We start from the raw sequence: 19,669 nt of genomic DNA, 5'->3' as shown, positions 1-19,669 counted from the left end.
CAGCCTCACTGAAACAAGATATGCATCTTCTCCCTCTGATTTCCGTTATCAATTAGAAGCATTTGTCAACCTTCATGAAACAGATTGCACATTGAGCAGCCTATGCAATCTCTTTCTGTGGTGTTCTTTCTAAATCCTGGGGAGGGGAGGTGGTAACTGCCTCCCGGTAGCTGGAGGGCTTTCGTGCCCGAGATTGGCTTTGCTCTGGGTAGATACAAGGAGAACATATGGGGTTGATGGGTAGAAATGAGGACTCTGTAAGAAAGTATTTTTAGTAGACAGAGCCGCCCAAGGATGGAGTAGGTGGTGCACCCTCTAGCATGGGAAGGAGGCAAGAAGCTTGTTGGGAGGTTGAATGTTGTAGGAATTTGAGCATCTCTTGGAGGGGAGATGAACTAGGAGATATAAGGCCTTCACCAACCTTAAGAATGTGTGGTTTTCTAAAATGCTTAATTGTCTGTGAGCCTGTCCTAAGGCTTTGAAGTCTACAGGGACTGAGGCCTCAGAGTTGCCCCTGTAAAGTGGATCATCACCCTTTTCCCATAGGATCATTGTGAGGGTAAAATGAGATAATCCATGACAATCACCCACCACTGTTATTGTGAGTTCTTCTGTCTTGGCCTGCTGGTAGCAGCGTCCACACAGAAGGGCATCCCTTCCTGAGGCCATGATCACAAGACCTGACTCACCGGTCTCTTGCACTGCTCTTCCTGGCGGGCTCCCTCAACAGCCTGCTTCTTCAGTGACAGAGGACAGGCTTGCCAGGAATGTGCAGTGCCTCTGCCTAGCCTATCCCAGGACGTGGTTTTCTCTGACTTCTCAGCAGCTGAACTTTGAATCTGCTGAGTCCAGACAGTTCCTGCTTTAGTGATCTTTTGCATGGCCCTGTTTTCATTCAGTAAACATTTGCTGAGTACTGAGTACCTACTGTGTGCCAGTCCTTGCACTAGATGCTGGAGTGTAGTGGTGATAAACGCATGTTCCTGGCCCTTAGAAAGTTCGTGGTCAGGTAGGAAGAAACAGAAGAAATAGACATGAGGATATCATCCTTGTGATAGAAGCAACTATGGGAAGACCCTGTTGGCCAGTCTTTGGAAGATGGGAGATGGGCCTGAGGCTTTGGGTGGGTTCCCAAGACAAAGTAATGATTGAGCTCAGCTGCTTCTTCCAGCCCAGTCTGACCTTTTCAGATATGTAAAGGTGGTTGGAGGTACGTAAGGTACTTTATGTACCAGATATGTAAAGGTACCTTGTATCTAATCCTCTCAAGCCTGCAAAGTGGAGTGGGTTTTTCTATTAGTCTCATTCTACAAGTGAGTAAATTGAGGCTTAACAAGAAAGGCAAGGATCTTCGATTGTCTTAATCACTCTCCCATTGGTGCATCAAGCATGTAAAAAACTCAAGGGAGCATCGGCAGAGTCGCATGTGTATAGTACCTGCTGACCACCATGATCAGAGCTTTGTGACCTCTGTGTGCCTAGCATCCTGCTGGGCATCAGGTTTAGGCAGGATTGACAAAGTCCTAGTGTCAAAGGGTAAATGATCACATAGGGAAAACAAACACATGTAGTACATGACAAGACGACCAACAGTAATCAAAAGGAGATGATGGTAATGGGGAAGCCAGTGATGTGTGGAATAGAGGCTGAAGCCTTTGGGCCCCCTTAGAGACTGATCTATAGAGGACTAGAAATGATGTGGATGGAATGACCCTTCAAAGACCAGCACTAATAGGGACACAGTAATGAAATCAACCACCCGGGGCTCTAAAGGCCAGACTGACTTTTTACTCTCTCTGTGTCTTCCTGCTTCCTAAATGGCTGTTGTTGGCCTCCTTCCCCACTGGAAGCTCCGGGATCTTTGTGGAATCATAGTTCCTTAGGATAACATTGTAACCCCATCAGAAACATGGAGCTGTGCACTTCCCCTTTAAAGCTTAATTTGTTAATAAATATTTATTGAGCCACTTTTATGTGCCAGGTGCTTTGGATCATAACTGAACCTTAACATGCCAATCTGCACTTCACTGAGATTCTGTCCTTCTCTAGTCATAAAATTTCACAGAAGTCAGGATTCCTGCCTCCCCTCTTCTCTGTACCTGGGAGGATTCATTCTCTGGAAGAGCTGTTTTTCTGTGAGCAGACGGGAAGCAGAGCTGAGAGTGATGGGGATTGAGTGGGGATTACAGCCCCATCAGCCAGAGGCCAGAAAATGCTTGGATGAGAGAAGGGGATTAATTTTATTTTTATTCCTGTGAGTGTGGGGGAAGTAGGGGGAATTGGCAGGAGCTAAGGGAGGGACACTTGTTCATGCTGTCCTCTCTCTCCTCCAAAGCTTCCTCCCTGCCTTTTGTCAAAATTTCACCCATCTTCCAAAACTCATTCTTTATAGGTAGTCGTGTTCTCTAACTGCAACCTAGAATACTCTCCTCCATTCTTGCAGCTCTCATGGGGTACATGTTGCTTTGAAGTGGGTTGTGTTTTTTGTTTTGTTTTGTCTCTCTTTTTTTTGGTTACCATGGAGTGGGTTTGAAACCACTGTCCACTACTTTTTATAAGTTGGACCCTTTATCTTCTAGGTTCTTTTGTCTTTAAGGTCAATGTTTCTAGTACTTCTTGTCACCCTATCAAGTACAATAACAATGATCATTTATTGAGCAGCTACTATTGGACAGACTTGTGCTACATACCTTACATACCTTGTCTCTAATTCTCTCAACCCTGCAAGGCAAAGTGGGTTTTTGTATTATTCTCATTTTACAAGCAAAGGAATTGGGATATTATTGTCACTTTACAAGTGAAGGAATTGAGGCTCAGGTTTGACTGAGATCCCCATTTGGGAAGTGGTGGGCTCAAGAGTTGAACATGTGTGTCTTGCTTCTTCATATCACCTTACACTTTATTTGATCGTCTCCCTAACTGCACTATATGCCCCTGATGCAACAGTAGTTCAGTTATAGTCCTCTGGAGCCCCAGTGCCTAGCACTCTGCATGGTAGGCATGTATTAAACATTTGTCTCTTATAATCAACAACAGCTTGACCCTTAAACATCCTTTCCTCATTATTATGACTTATTTTTCTTGCTGCATTCCCTGTGGGCTGGTGAACCTTTACCTACCTGAAGTGGAACATTTACTGAGGGAACTCATATGTTTGCTAATGAAGCCAGACCTTACAGGTACATCCCCAGGGACGGAGTTCCAAGGCTCCTAAAACACCTCGCCCAAGATGACGTAGAAGGTTGCCCCTCATTTAGAAAGACAATGAAGGCAAAGATGTGGCTACCATGGTGAAAACGTAGCTACTCCATTTTTCTCCTGGCAAAATCCTGCATATCTCCAAAGTCTCAGTTCCAGTGTCATCTGGCTTCCCAGGCTGACAGCACTGACCATGCCTTTCCTCGGACCCCACAAACTTTATTTTTGGTGGTATATACAGATAGCCACATGGTGTTGCAATTGCAGATACCATTGGCTCTGTTAGTTCTTGTGCTCTGGGACAGCGGAGATCACGTGTGTCTCATTCTCTCTTGTACCTTCCCAGCCCAAAGCCTGTAAAGCTGTAAACCAAACTGTCCCACCGATGAATGGGGATATTCTGTAAATGTATTTGCCCGCAGATTCTGTAATCCCTGAGGGGCCTTACCTCCAGCCACCTTTATGTTAGGCCCCTCTGCAACTGCCCCCACCCCATCTCCTCTCTCAGGGCAGCCTGCTTTTTGGCATTGGACCATTTCCATGGCAACTTTCCCCAGTCTCCACCTGGAAACTGTGTGAAATTCAACCCCCACCTAAAGAGATTAGTGTAGCAAATACTGTCTGGGTGTGTTCAGCTGTCTGGGTTAGGACAGCTCAGTATGGCATCAGGATTTTTTTTTTTTTTAAATAACTTTTTAAATTTTAGCCTACTTTTAGATTTACAGAAAAGTTGCAAAGATAGTACAAAGAGTTCCTGTCTAGTCCTCTCCTGGTTCCCTCACTTGGTCACATTTTATACTACAGTGTACACTTAACAAAACTAAGAGACTTACATTGATACATTACTATTCACCCAACTCCAGACTTTATTTGGATTTCACTAGTTGTTCCACTAATGTCCTCTTTCTGTTCTAGGATGTCCAGAACACCACATTGCGTTCGGTTGTCACATCTCCTTAGCTTCCTCTGGCCCGTCTGACAACTGCTTAGTCTCTCCTTGTTTTTTTGTGACCTTGTCGGCAGGGCTCCAGCATCTGTTTTCTAGTACTCTGGAAGCACATTTCCTGTGGCCGGTGCTACTTGCTACAGCTGGGGTGGTAGTGGAGCAGCCGTTAAGAGGCAGCACTCCAGATGGCTGAGGACAAAGGCCCGGCAGCCGGCTGCCCAGGCACCCCTCCTAGCTCAGGTGCCCACTGTCCACAGGATCTTGGGCAGGTCACTTGGTGTCTTTACGCATTAGTTTTCTCAGCTGTAAGATGGGGAATATCCCCAGAAGACTGGCCTAGGGGTTAACTATCATGGGCAATAGAAAGCACACATCTTAGAAGGATCCTCACTCAGCGCATGTTAAGTGTTCAATGAAGGTTATGCGTTGTCACTGTTATTTAAGTATTCTAGAACGACCATGAGGGGGAGGAAGCTTGTGGGACAGAGGCTGAAAGCAGGGGTTGGGGAGAAGGCTGAGGATGGAGTAAGACAGTATTAGTTCCTTTCTTCCTCCTGTGTCCTTGAGAACTGAATGCCGTGGTGGTGTCCAGAGGCCAGGACAGGAGACAGGGGAAGGGAGAGGAAGTCAGAGAGGGAAGAAGTGTGGGGTAGAGGAGGAAGGATCTAAAGGACACCTGAGATCTCCAGGAGGAAGAAGAAGGCTTTCTTTGAATCTCCTTGAATGGCTCCTGGGATGAGAGAGAAAGCAGGAAGAAGGTCTGATCTTCTCACCCTGAGTGGCCTTCTTGTAGGTTTCCTTTGGGTAAATCTACTCATTCCTCAAAATTTATCCAAGGAGTCACTTCTGCCAACATTCTCAAATAAGCCTCCATCTTCCCCAGGCTCGACCTTGAATTCAGGCAAGGTTGGGCACTGCGTCTTCTCTTGGGTGTATAATGCCTTGGGCTAAGCACTGTCCTTACGTGTCATGTGGTATTGTATCTCATGGACTGTTGCTTGGCAGATGTTAGATGTGCAATAAATACTGCTGGCTGAATGAATGAACAAATGAATCTGTTACTTTGCATGGAACATTGTGGTTGTGCTGATGGGTGATGAGACCCTGAGATGCCTCTCTGAGTTAATGAAGGAGTGAACATTGGATTAGACCACCCAGGTTTCTAATCTTGGCTGTGTTCCTTATTAACTGTGTGATTCTGGATGAATTAACCTTCCTAGCCACAGATTCCTTGTTAGTATACATAACGTCTACCTAGAGGGCCTTTTCCCCCTCTTCTTACTTTCTTGGGGCTTTTTATCCTTCTCTAGACCCACCTCAGGTCTGGAGAAGCAAAAGCAGGTAGGATGGCATGTGAGGATTGGACTTCAATGATTTTTGTATCCGACAAACAGAATGCAAGTTCTTTTGAAACACACATAGGAGATTAAGAAATACCATGTATTAAGACACAAAGAAAATGCCAAATCTCACAGACTAAAAGTCATATAGGCCATTTCCTAACAGTCATATAATTAGAAATTAATACAATAATTGTCCTCCCCAGGGGAATCCATTTTGGAAATGTAAGAATGCCTTACTAAATAACTGTTGGGCTAAAGATAAATCAAAGTAGAAATGACAAACTATTTAGAAACAAATGATCACTCGTTGTTCCACTAGTGCGGTGGCTCGTGCCTGTGATCCCAGCACTTTAGGAGGCCGAGGCGGGTGGATCACCTGAGGTTGGGAGCTCGAGACCATCTTGGCCAACATGGCAGAAACCCCATCTCTACTAAAAATACAAAATTAGCCAGGCATGGTGGTGCATGCCTGTAATCCCAGCTACTCAGGAGGCTGAGGCAGGAGAATCACTTGAACCCGGGAGGTAGAGGTTGCGTTGAGCCGAGATTGAGCCATTGCACTCCAGTCTGGGCAACAAGAGTGAAACTCCGTCTCAAAAAAAAAAAAAAAAAAGAGAAAAAGAAAAAGAAATGAGTGATCACAAGAGTGGCAAATATCAAAATTTGGGAGAAGTAGTGGAAGAAGAATTGAGAGGGAGCTCTGTTTCTTTAAAAGCATATAGTAGAAAAATGACAGATTTAAAGCACATGAGGTAAATGCCAATGAATACATGAAATTCTCTCCTGAGACATCTAGTGTCACTGTCTAAGAATTGGCATTAGAACTGCATCTTTGACAGAAACTCTTAGCAAAAACAAGGCCCAATTTTCTGCTTTAGATGGCATGATCTAGGGCATTTAATACGTGCCTAGCATGGCTCTAAACATGTCACGTGTAGTACTGATTTAATCCTTGCAACAATTCTATGAGCAGATTATTCTTGTCGTGTCACAAATGAAGAAACTGAGGCACAGAGTGGTTAAGTAACCTGTTTAAGACCATATAGCTATTAAATGGTAGAGCCAGGTTTTCAGCTCCATATCTCTGTAGAGGTACAGAGATACATCTGACTGCCTGAGTTGGATTATATACACTGGTATCTTTTTCACTCATGCATATAGGTTAATCCACCTTAGTTTTATGGATGTTGTGGCATCCCCTGAAATGAGCGAGAGCGTGTTCACTGAGCCTGAGTAGGGAGGGTGCCTTCAAGTGCGTGTAGTGGGGAACAGCAGGAGCCCTGGGCTTCCACAGACTTGAGGAGTCCTAATGAAGTCATTTATTAGCCGAATCATTTTGGATGAATTATTTAGTTAAGCAGTTGTCTCATCTGAAAATGGGGAAAGTAATATTTGTCTCTCATAGGGTTAATGGGAGAATTAATATATTTGAAACCACAAAAGTGCCTGCAACAACACACGCGCACATTATCTATTATTATTATTATTATTATTATTATTATTGTTAGGGCACACTGAGTGGAGTGGGGTCCTCAGGGACCTTGACTCTTGTCCAGTCGTCCACTGGCTCACTGGCCTTGGGCTCACTGATAGGATTTATTCTGCAATGTCTTCATCTTTCAAATAGGGCTAATTCTTTCCTCAAGTTGTTCAGCTAGAGCTTTCTTCAAAGTAAAAGTGTGAGACTCACTTAGGATATCATTATCTGTCGATTTCCTCTTTTCATCTGATGAGTGTGTTGGGGAAGATGGAATTAAGTGAAAAGGGGAAGTGTGCCCTCTGAGAAGATTTCACTGGAAGAGAAAGCACAGCTTAGTGAGAGAACTGGGCACTGGAGAAGAGTCATTTGACTCTTTACATAGGAAACAGAGAGCATGGGGTGCCTGTTGAGAACCTACACTCAGAATTTCTGGCTCTTGAAAGAAGAGGGACTGGAAAACCAGATGTTGGGCAGTGTGTGCGTGTGTCTGTGTGTCTGTGTGTCTGTGTAACCTTTGTAAGTGGTGGTGTTTGTCTTTAGGAGTCCCCAGACCCTTATCTGGAAGGAGGCAGTTGGGAGAACTGGGTAGCAAGGACAAGAAAAACCAGGTGTCAGGCTGGGTGTGGTGGCTCATGCCTGTAATCCAAGCACTTTGGGAGACCGAGGCGGATGGATCACCTGAGGTCAGGAGTCCAAGACCAACCTGAGCAACATGATGAAACCCCGTCTCTACTAAAAATAGAAAAATCAGCTGGGTGTGGTGGTGTGCGCCTGTAATCCCAGCTATTTGGGAGGCTGAGGCAGGAGAATCACTTGAACACAGGAGGCAGAGGCTGCAGTGAACCGAGATTGCACCACTGTACTCCACCCTGGGATATAGAACAAGGCTCTGTCTCAAGCAAACAAACAAACAAAAAAACACAACAACAAAAAATCCAGGTGTGTCATTGTCTCTTTGAGTTAAATTTATTGGGAGATAATCTGGATTTATAAAGAAGCATCTGTGTCTCCAGGGCATATAATTGTTTAAATTTGGAGAAGAGAAGGTGCAAGAATTTGTACTCGCTTGGTTGTGCCAGGAGGGGTGCTGCCCCACTGGCCCACAAACTTTTAATGCCCCACTGTGGGAAGTTAAGGACCATATATACGCTTTCCCCTCTGTTACTTCTTTGACCCAGAAACTTTCCTGGGGGCTCTTGGGCTTTCTGCCTTGTCCTGGGACCCTTTTGTCTCCCTGGGGTCTGGCACCTGTGGCAGGAAGAGAATCAGAGCTGGTGAACAGTGTGCTCTTCATCTGGGATGACTTCCTTTTCCTTTGTCTCATTCTGCCTTGCGACTGTGATTTGTAAAAATTCTTAAGGAGACACTGATGATTTAAACTTACGTTGCAGACGTGTTTTAACGTGGAAAGGAGGGACAGACTCTTTGTTTTTAGAAAGCACTTGTTCATCTATTTCTGTGATTTTTCCAACTTTTTTCTTTCTTTGGTGACAGGAGGACTCTTTCTTAAAATGAAATCTTTATTCAATCCCAGTGTATAAAGCAGATAAAAGTAAAGCTCTGCAAATTGAAGAGGGGGTGAGACTCAGGACGGCTATGTCCCCCCATTGGCTCCCCACTCCCTGAGTTCCCTGAGTACCCTGAGTGGGGTTTCTGAGGCACATGTGAAGTATCCTGGGTTTCCACAAATCTGCACTGGAAAGCCAGGCCCCTCGTTAATTGATGAGAAAGGCCTAATGGAAACAGTAGTTGTCCCCAAAGGGCCACAGCTTCTCTCTCTCAGCCCAGGATGCTTTCTGCAGGGTTGGGCTGCTTAGCTTCTGGGCCCCAGCTGCTCTCAGTGACAGGCTGCCCTGAGCAGCGTGCAGTGCGATAAGAAGGGCTTAGGACAGATGACTTAAGCTTGAGCCCTGTTTCGGCAAATCAGTAGCTGGGAGACCTTGAATAACTTATACCTTCTCTGACCTGCACGTTCTCAACTACATACTGCAGATGGGATTCATTGACATGGTGTACACAAAGCAGCTAGTGTCTTGTGGCCACCTAGCACCTACTAGGGGCTCTATGGGTTGCAGATATTTTTATAAATTATATGAGCTAACGAAGAGAGGAACCTGTGGTCAGATAGACTAACAATGATAGAGGAGGCAGTTGAGACAAAGACACAGCCTTGAGAGACAGGAATTGCAGTTCAGGTGCTTGAGGTTGCATTCTGGGCCCCTGAACTCTTTCTACTTTCTGTCCAGAGAGGAGGTCATAGCTCTGGCTGTCCTTTCTGGATTTGTGGGCACACTTGAGGGGTAGGGTTGGGGGAAATAGATCCCAGGTTGGAGTTGTGTTGCCTAAGTCATTGGTGATATCTCTCATCTCCTGGGGCGAGAGGCATCTGGAGGTTGGGGAGGGGAGGAAGTGGATGGCTGGGCTTGTGGTTTACTTGTATGTTTTTTATTGTGGCTGATATTGCTGCTCCTGTAATGTTCCTATTACCACAAACGTTGATTCTTTGATAAAGATGCTGAAGTTCTCTTCTTGGCTCAGTCATGTGGGCTGAAGATAAGAGCATTGTGTGCTTTCCTTGCCCTTGGATTCTGATGCCTCTAGATCTGCAAGACAGCGCATGTGTGTCAGAGGGGCAGGAGCCCTTGCCCTGGGATTGGTTGAGCTTGCTCTGTAGGGAAGTCTGCTGGTAGCTGCAGTTTCATGTGACTCCAGATAACATGCGACGATGGCCTCTTCCTTGAATTTTCTGATCTGGACCAAACTTTGTTGTTGTTATTTTGTATTTTTGGAAGTGGCATGCTACAGTGGGAAAAACTCTGCATGGGAAAACGGAAATCCAGAAACCTGGGTTCTATTCCTTTCTGTGTCAGTAACTCATTATTTCATCTTGGGCCTTGGTTTGCCCCTGGTTTCTGTGCAGACCTCCTCTCTGAACAGAAAGTAAAAAGAATTTAGGGGCCCAGAATGCAACCTCAACGTTTTCCCTTTTCTAAATGAGGGGATTTGATGGTAAAATCTTTAACATTGCATTCAGCTCTGAAAGTCCTGTATCTAAAGATACTCATATCCAGGTCAGAGCTATACAGAAGTTGACTTGGCTAGATCTTATATATGGTTGCTTTCTTGAGTTCTTACTGTGTGCTCTACATTCCATAGGGAACTTTAAAATATTATATTGAATTCTCACAGCATCCCTGGCAGGTAGCATATATTTTTTATAGAAGGAGGAGGCAGGGAAGGGGGGTGGATTTTGCAGGGATTCTCTCTGTTGCAGTAAAACCAAAGAGTACGTTTTGGCAGTGCTGGTAGGCATGCAGTCACATCGCATGTGACAGGCAGATTCAGGCAGTTGATACCAACTTCAGCTTTCTATGTGCCCCGCCCTGTGTCAGGTGTGCAGGAGCTACTAGTAGCACTTATGAGATAATATCCCTGACCTCAAGTTGGTTAAAATTGAGCTTGAAGTTGAAATGGCAACTCATAAAACTATTTGTTAAACATGAAGTGGGGCAAGTTTGCTGGGAGAAATGGAACCTGAGCTGGACCTTGAGAGTTGGATTTGGATAGCAGAGGAGTATATGAATATTGGTTGTGGTTGGGAATAGGGGACATAGTGCTAATATGACTATTGGTGGTGGTTAAGAATGAGAGGGCATGGTATTAAGAAAGCCCAGGAGCAGGAAGCAATGGGATGTGTGCAGAAGACAGTGAGGAGATCAAATTGATGAACAGAAGGTGCCTGGGGGAGAAGAGTGGGAATATAGCTAAACGCATAAATACGGTCAGCTTCCAGAGGGTTGTGACAGACAGGCTGAGGACTTTTGCACAGTAATTAATAGGGAACCATCATGTATTGGGAAACAGGGATGTAATGGGATTGGACCGGAGAGATAATGGAGGTGGGGATGAGCAGGAGGCTGTTGCAGTGGTATAGGGTCTGCTACTCAAGCAAGGTCTAAAAATACTCTATTATTCCTATTATATAGATGAGGAGATTGAGGCTCAGAGGTGTGTTACATGTGTGTAACTTTAAGGGGAGGTAGCAGTGTGCTTTTGTTACATGGCTATATTGCATAGTAGTGAGGTCTGGGCTTTTAGTGTATCCATCATCCAAATATTATACATTGTATCCATTAAGTAATTTCTTGTCATCTACTCCCCTGCCATATCTATCTGTCTGTCTGTCTACCTCTATCTATCTATCTATCTATCTATCTATCTATCTATCTATCAATCAATCAATCATATTTCTTTATCCAATCATCCATTGACGGATACTTAGGTTGATTCCATATTTTTGAGGTTCAGAGGGGTTAAACCATCTGTTTAATGTTCAGTCAGTAGCATGCGATGGACTGTGGTATAGAGCGCTGGCCATTATGTTGCCATGGAGCCGATCTTACTGACTTAGCCTTTAGTTTGAGAACTTCCTGTGGAGGAGAAGGAGGAGGATGAGGATGAGGATGGATGCAGACAGTGATGACTCACAGGGGATTCTGCTCATGTACACCCACATCTTTTCAGCGGGGCAGTGGGGTTAGGCGCTGATATATGCCTGGTGTTGTGCTTTCCATGTGTGATCTCTTTCGGCCCTCATAAAGGTCATAAGGTCTGTGGGGGTATTACTACTTACAGGTTAGAAACTCTGAGAGGTTCGGGACTTGACTGAGGCATCCCAGCCAGTAATTGGTAACAGCAGGTTTTGGACCTAGGTCTCCCTTTGCCCGTTTTCACAGATTCTCACTGAAGGCCACCAGGCTGCCTGGCTAGATCTGCTCAAAGCCAAGAAGTAGCCATTGTGGATGTGGGGAATCCCTGTACGGACACTAGGGGGTCTTGAGAACTTACGTCATGATGGAGTGATTGGTGTCTACCTCTTGTGCTCCAGGTCACAGTTGTTCCGAGCTTCTGGAAACTTCCTTTAATCCATCCCATGATGGTAGCCTCTTCCTATTTCCTTAACACATGTGTTTGAAGACTGAATTGATGTCTTGTAGGGTATACATGTGTATGTGTGTGTGTGTTTGCGTGTGTGGGGGGAGGGTGTGTGGGTGTACGTGTGGAGGGGATGTGTTGGAGTGTGGGTTGCAGGTGTGGGTGTGTGTGTGGGAGCTTGTAGATGTGTGAGGGAGGGTTATGAGTGTGTGAGTGTGGGTGTGGGTGTATGTGTGGAGTGTGTGTGTGTAGGGTGTGTGTATATGTGGAATGGGTGTGGGTGTGTGTGTGGAGTGTGTGTAGGGTGTGTATGTGGAATGGGTGTGGGTGTATGTGTGGAGTGTGTGTAGGGTGTGTTGTATGGAATGGGTGTGGGTGTATGTGTGGAGTGTATGTGTGTAGCATGTGTGTATAGGGTATGTGTGTAAGGGGTGTGTGTGTGTACTGTGTGTGTATGAAGGGTATATGAAGGGGTATGGGTGTATGTTTGGAATGTATGTGTATAGGGTGTGTGTATGTGGAGTGTATGTGGGTGAGTATATGTGTGGAGTGTATGTGTGTAGGGTGTGTGTTCATGTGTAGGGTGTGTGTATGTGGAGTGTGGGTGGGTGGGTGTATGCATGGAGTGTGTGTATGTATAGGGTGTGTGTGTGTGGGGAGTGTGTGTATGGGTATACTTGAGGTCTGTCCCCTCAGTCATTCTCTAGATGATTCTGAAGAAAGGATACTCCCCAAAAAGCTTATTAACTCACTCTCCTAGAGGAAGACTGGGTTACATTGAACTTCGTGGGAGCTGGAACTCTCTAGAGGTTGCTGAGAGGCCTGAGAGTTGGTGATACTTGATGAAGGGAACATTTTGTCTCAAACTTTAGAAACTGATGGTGAATCCTGGCTGCCAGTCTCTGTGGAAGCTAGTTATTTATTCAGCTAAAATTGGTTAAATTTCTATTATATGCCTGGTGCAGGGTGAGCACTCAGGAAATGTGGAATAAATGAATTAATGACAAGTACAGTGCTCAGTTTTAATTGCAAGTGACAAAACCCAAGTCTGGCTAAATGAACTTAAAAAGACATGTTAGGAGGATACTGTTGAACTCATTGAAAGAAGACTAGGGAAGTTCTGTAGAACCTGCCCAAAGCCAAGGGATGTTGTGGGAAGCATGGGAACAAGGGCAGCTCTGGGAATTTCACTGACATCTCTGGGGGCAGCCATCAACTGACTCGGGCCCATTCACTTCAGACTCCTGTCACAATTCAGATTCCTCAGGGAACTTGGGTCATGGTTGATCGCCTCCCCCAAATCATGTGGAGGGCGTGAGGGGTTGCTCCACAGACGAAGGTGTTTCGAGCAGACACAGACACACATATAAGTATCCACTCTGGCTGGGTGCAGTGGCTCACAGCTATAATCCCAGCACTTTGGGAAGCTGAGGCGGGTGGATTACTTGAGACCAGGATTTTGAGACCAGCTTGGGGAATTTAGTGAGACCCCCGTCCCTACAAAAAAATTAAAAAATTTAGCCGGGCCTGGTGGTGCATGCCTGCAGTCCTAGCTATTTGGGAGGCTGAGGCAGGAGGATCACTTGGGCCCAGGAGGTTGAAGGTGGGGTGAGCTGTAATTGCGCCACTGCATTCCAGCCTGGGCAGCAGAGTGAGTCCTCCTCCATAAACTTGCCCCTCCCCCGCCCACACGGAAAACCCCAAAGTATCTACTGTAACAGAATCTCCAGGAGTTTGTAGTTGGTGTGGAAAGACAGGTGAGTAAAGGGGTGAGTAAAGGGCTGTGATGGTTGCTGTCGAAAGTTTGTGCAAAGTGCTGTGGGAGCTTAGGGAGGTTTTAACTTTTGCATGCGGGAGCCATGCCCAGGTCAGGCATAGAGAGGTTGTCTGAGCTGAATTTTAAGGGCTAGGGAAATTTTGGTCAGTTGGACCAATGCCTTTCAGGAGGACACCTCGTGTGATAGAGTGATCTAAAAGAATGGTGTGTCCAGGAAATGGTGTGTCCGAGTAGCTTGCTTTGTCTAGAGTGTGCATCATAGAAGGAGAAGTATGAGTGGAGCTTTATCTTAAAGGGCCCCATGTGCTCTGTTAGGCACTGGGACTTCAAATTCTAGGAGTTGAGCTGTCATTGGATGATGTTACGTAGCAGAGGCACGTGGTCAGTTCTGAATTTTGGGAAGATGATCGGGGAGGTGGTAGCAGTGCCCTCAAATTCAACTCCCTTGAATGTGGCTATTAAGCTGGGAATGCTAATTGTTGCAGACCAGCCAGAGAATGAGATGCTGGGGGAGCCGATCAAGAGACTCTCCACATGGCTGGAGAATCCCAAATAACCATAGGATTTCCCGGTAACAACTTCTGCCGTGGATTCAGGGGGATGGTAGTGGGTGAAGGAAAGAGGCTCCAGGTAGCATTGATTGCCCATGGAGTTCTGAGTGCTTGAGAGTGATATATCTTGGACTTAGAGGGTCAGAGGCTGCTGAAAGTTGTGAAGAAGCAGGTATGGGGGATTCATCTCCTGCCTCACCTCCACCTTTCACAACAGTCAGTTCTCTGTGCTTAGAAATCAGAGATTAATGTGCTGTGCAGCAGCTGTCTGGGAAGAACACTGGAGAGGAATGTAGAAACAGCTCAGGCCCTTATGCTGGGTGGGAATGGAATCACTTCCTTTAGATTACCATTTTGTGAATTTTTACAAAGGAAGTTGAATGAGATTGAGAAAGCTTAGGTCCCCAGAGGTGGCTGGAGGCCGGGGGAGAGCTTCCTCTTTCTTATAAACAGGAGCTTCTGACAGGGAGTGACATAGCATTGTTTCCTTTGTGATAGGTGGTTTCTGAAAACAGGAAAATCTTTACTCCTAACGTGAAGATTGAAAGTTTATGCTTTGTAGGAATTGTGTCTGGAACCTGTTTGAACAGTGTGGAGAAGGGTTTAGCAACCCTGGGGTTCAGATCCAAAAGATGAGTTCGACTCTACCTGTTGCCATGTTTTAGCTGTGTGGTTTTTGCCAAGTTACCTAACCTCCCTAAGTTTTAGGTTCCTCAACTGTAGTGAGTTACAGTAACTACCACCACCACCAACAGCAACAAGACCTAACATGTGTTGAACTTACAGTATACCAGGCACCATGCAAAAGCGTCTTATATTCATTATCTGTTTTATTCCTTACACAAGCCTATGAAGCAGGTAGTGTTGTTATCAGCATTTAACAGATAAGGAAACGTAGACACAGCAAGATAGGTAACTTGCCAGTTCCTCCCTTTCTCCCCCTCACCCCCTGAAAAAACAAAAACAAAAACAAAACAGCAATTGGTAGAGCTAGGATTTAATTTCAGATGTTGAGACACCAGAGTTTGATACATCATAGAGCTGTTATGAGTTTTAAAGGAAATTATGTGTAAGATGGTTAATATAGCTCCTGGTGCTTCATGAGCATTCAATAATGTTAGCCATTTATTGTGTTTTTAGTCTCACTCTGCTCTGTTTTGCCTTTTGCAGAAGCAGTTGACACAGGATGATGATACTGATGAGGTCGAGATTGCTATCGACAACACGGCTTTTATGGACGAGTTCTTTTCTGAGGTAGGTAATCTTCCTGTATTTTTTTCTAACATAAGGAAACACTACTTCCTTAGTAAGAATAAAAAACCTTAGATTTTTCAGGGTAGCAGAGGAAGGTCACAGTCTTTTGTTAGGGTGGGATGGCCAGGCAAAGAAATTAAAATGACATTCTTTTCAATATTTACTTGAATCTGGATTTTTAAAAATCTTGTTAAGAAAGTCAGCAGAGGGTCAATTATATATAATTGAAGAGATGCTTTTAAAGTCTTATGCCGTATGACAACATTTTAATGATATCCTTTCTTGCTTTAAGTACATAACAATTACAGAATCAACCATAGGATCACAACCATGAGTATAAAACATTGCATCTTTAGGCTTGTGATTCAGATACATCAGATGTGTAGTTTTGAAAATTTTGGGGCTGGGCATGGTGACTCACGCCTACACCCAGCACTTTGGGAGGCCGAGGCAGGTGGATCACTTGAGGTCAGGAGTTTGAGACCAACCTGGCCAACATGGCGAAACCCTACTAAAAATACAAAAATTAGCCAGGTGCACCTGTAATCCCAGCTACTCGGGAGGCTGAGGCAAGAGAATCACTTGAACCCGGGAGGCAGAGTTTGCAGTGAGCCGAGATCGCATCACTGCACTGTAGCCTGGGCGACAGAGTGAGACTGTCTAAAAAAAAAAAATTGTGGTCCCTCTGACTTAATTCTAGTGGTAACTGAGAAACCAAAACTACCAGTTTTGTAAAAGTTCAACAGGGGCAAAAATGGGTTCATGTCTACAGATCCATGTATTCTGATCTTAAAGGTCCTTGATGGGATGGTGCTATGATAGGTAGGTGGTGGAGGAGAGCTTGTAGAGGCAAGTGGATGAAAACATTGGCTTTGGGGCTGGGTAAACTTGGGCCCAGATCTCAGCCCTGCTTCTGAGAAGCTGTTGATTTCATGAACATTCCTTAACAATCTGTATCTGGGCTTCCTTACCTGTAATTAGCATTGATAATGTAATTTCCTCTAGGTAGGATCACTTGAGCCCAGGAGTTCGAGGCTGCAGTGAGCTATGATCATGCCACTGCACTCTAGCCTGGGTGACAGAGTGAGACCTTGTCCCCTAAAAAAAAAAAAAAAAAAAAAAAGCCCGGGCGCGGTGGCTCAAGCCTGTAATCCCTGCACTTTGGGAGGCCGAGACGGGTGGATCACGAGGTCAGGAGATCGAGACCATCCTGGCTAACGCGGTGAAACCCCGTCTCTACTAAAAAATACAAAAAACTAGCCGGGCGAGGTGGCAGGCGCCTGTAGTCCCAGCTACTCGGGAGGCTGAGGCAGGAGAATGGCATAAACCCGGGAGGCGGAGCTTGCAGTGAGCTGAGATCCGGCCACTGCACTCAAGCCTAGGCGACAGAGCGAGACTCCATCTCCAAAAAAAAAAAAAATTTGTGTTTAGGTAAGAAAAGAAAAAAACAATAAACAACAAAAATCTCCATAGAGTTTTATAAGGATTAAGAGGGACAGGCCAGGTGTGGTGGCTCACACTTGTAATCCCAGCACTTTGGGAGGCTGAGGCAGGCAGATCACGAGGTCAAGAGTTTGAGACCAGCCTGGCCAACACAGTGAAACCCCGTCTCTTCTAAAAATACAAATATTAGCTAGGCGCGGTGGCAGGCGCCTGTAATCCCAGCTACTCAGGAGGCTGAGTCAGGAGAATCGCTTGAACCTAGGAGGCGGAGGTTGTAGTGAGCCGAGATTGCACCACTGCACTCCAGCCTGGGTGACAGAGCTAGACTGTCTCAAAAGCAAACAAACAACAACAACAAAAAAACCAAGAGGAATAATGCTTGTAACACAGCATAGCATCTGGCATATGTGTGCTTAATGAATCATACTTCAAAAAACAAAAACAAAAAGCTCACTATTGTTGAAGTTTCTGCCACCATACTATGGTTTCTTAGGTGTTTAATTTCCCTGGAAAGAAAACAAGAGGTGTCGTGCTCTTTTTGCAGAGAGAATATGATGCTTCCCATCCTCTAGACTGTGGATGTGGAAAAGTAGCCCTCCAGTTTTTTTCTGAAAGGAATGGAGTGGGGCTTGACGGTTCGTGCCCATTTATGTGTTAGAGCAATAAACAGGAATTAAGAACAAACTTGAGTGTGTGCTGGCCTGATTGGGAAGTTGGCTGTAAGCTCTCCACAGATCCCCACCCTCCTCACAGGCGGGTCCACCAGAGTCATAGTGAGATCAAACAACACTTAGGCTTTGTGTTGTTTCAATGTGTTTCAATGTGTTCCAGTTGTGGATCGTGGAAGGACAATATCCTTTCACTCCGTGGTTGGGGTGGACTTAAGAAGATGTTTGAAGTCTTTCTAGCTTGTTTCAGTCTACCTTGGAGAACCAGATACATTAAAGAACTTCTTTCCTAAGATAAGGAATCTTTTCCAATAACTGTGTTCTCCTTTTTCTTCAGAGCCAGAGGGTCCCCGAGGGGACCTTCTTTGTTAGGTGTGAAGATGGTGGGCTTTGGCCTCTAAAACATGGTTTGAGTCCACTTTTCAAGCATTTCATAGCAGTGTAACCTTGGTCAGGTTGCTTAACCTCTCTGAGCTTTAATGTCCTGCTCTGGAAATTGGGAGTGTTGGTACTTACCTTTCCAGGATGCCATGAGGATCATATGAGAGCGCACGTCTGGGAAGGATTGTCAGACAGAAAAGCACTGGATGGGTGATAGCTACTTCTGAAGAGGCCTTTGAAGATTTAACAAGACCTTCAGGGCTGCTTCATTGCTTATTGCTTTCTCTTTGTTATATGTGTGTCTGTCATTTAGGGGAAAACCCCATGAAACTTATTTAGGGTGGAGAAGAGGGACAGCATGGGGAGGTGGAAAGAACGTGATCTTTGAATTAAATTCCGTATCTGCCGCTAACTGTGTGATCTTGGTCACATTTCCTAACTGTTCTAAGTATCGGTGGGTTTATCTGTAAAATGGGGAGAAAAATATTCATGTCATAGATTTGGTGGAGATTAAAGGAGCTAATGCTCACAAAGTACTTAGCATGGGGTTCAGCAGCGTTACTTTCCTCTTTTCTTGGATCTGATAGAGCACAGAGAGGATAAGCCCCTGGGGGAGAAGTAAGAGGGAGTGGATTAAGTAGGCTCTGGCCCCACCTATCGTGGTCTGCATCTCAGCTCTGCCCATTACCAGTGGTATAATTTTGGAAAAGTTAATTACTCTAAAGCCCAGTTTTCTCTAAAAAGAGAATATTACCTGTTGGTTTTTATGGCTATAAAATGAGAAAGGGTATGGGTGCACCTAGCACAGTGCCTGACATCTAGTAGATATGTTCAGTAAATTTTAGTTCTCATCATCCTTCTGTCCCCCAATGTACTTGTGAATAAGCAGACCACAAAGTTTATTTTATAGAATGTGGTGTAGACCTACTCTTGACATTGGGATAAATTATGTTTCAGAGAATAGAAGTTTGGGGAAATGAGAGATTGTCGACCTCTATGTGACTGGTGAGCGTGCCCACTACACCCTGCAGGTTATATGGTTAAGTCGCTTTCTTGGGAGAGCACTCTTGATAAGACTTACTTTTTGGCCTGGTTCCAGCAGGTCACCCTTGGTTATTTGCTGAGAGCATGAATCACAGCTTGGTCATAGAGTCATTTGCATGGTGCACATGAAGTCACAGGACCAGGGTTTTCAGAATGTGGTTTTCTCTGTCAGATTCCATTGTATCTTCTCTAGCTTCTTGATCGTTGGAGAAAAAGATTGGCCCTTGGGTTTTCAGGCCACTTTGACTGATCAAGCCAGAGTAAATGATAAACCCCACATTTTTGTCTAATTTGCAGTTGTCTATATTTTTCTTGGTCTGTTTGCTCAGTTGGCAGAGAGTCATGTTCAGAGGAAACAGACCTGCCTTTGGAGACAGAAACATTAGGGGTTTATTGTTGTATATTCGTTTATTCATCAAACTTTTTGAGCGCTTACTGTCATCAAGACAGCGTGTTAGGTGCTGGGGATCCAATGTTCTGTGTGACAGGATTCTCGCCCTCTGGTGTTTCCTTATCTGGTAAGGGTGATAGAAATTTTTAAAACGTTGTTATATGGTAAGAAAAGTGTCAGTAAGTTACCATGGGAGCACAGAAGAGGAAGCATTAATTTCTGCCTGGAGAGAGGAAGGTGAGGGAAGATTTCCCTGGT

The 19,669-nt window shown here is 45.0% G+C and overlaps 1 protein-coding gene across 43 annotated transcripts in view; it reads left to right on the top strand.

The window, feature by feature from the left end:
* Positions 1-19,669, top strand: part of STX3 (syntaxin 3) — an 89,427-nt gene that overhangs the window by 41,291 nt on the left and 28,467 nt on the right. For all 43 annotated transcript variants that reach the window (XR_012423196.1, XR_012423191.1, XR_012423190.1 and 40 more), the window contains exon 2: positions 15,401-15,484. Coding sequence is in view for 28 of the 43 variants with exons in the window: in XM_065528150.2 (XP_065384222.1) it covers positions 15,401-15,484 (84 nt within the window). In the remaining 15 variants the exon portion in view is untranslated. The remainder of the gene's footprint in view (positions 1-15,400; positions 15,485-19,669) is intronic.

The sequence above is a fragment of the Macaca fascicularis genome, chromosome 14 (genome assembly GCF_037993035.2).
Source record: "Macaca fascicularis isolate 582-1 chromosome 14, T2T-MFA8v1.1".
NCBI lineage: Eukaryota > Metazoa > Chordata > Mammalia > Primates > Cercopithecidae > Macaca > Macaca fascicularis.
The sequence above is the reverse complement of the archived record's forward strand: the minus strand, read 5'-3'. Positions and strand labels throughout refer to the sequence as shown.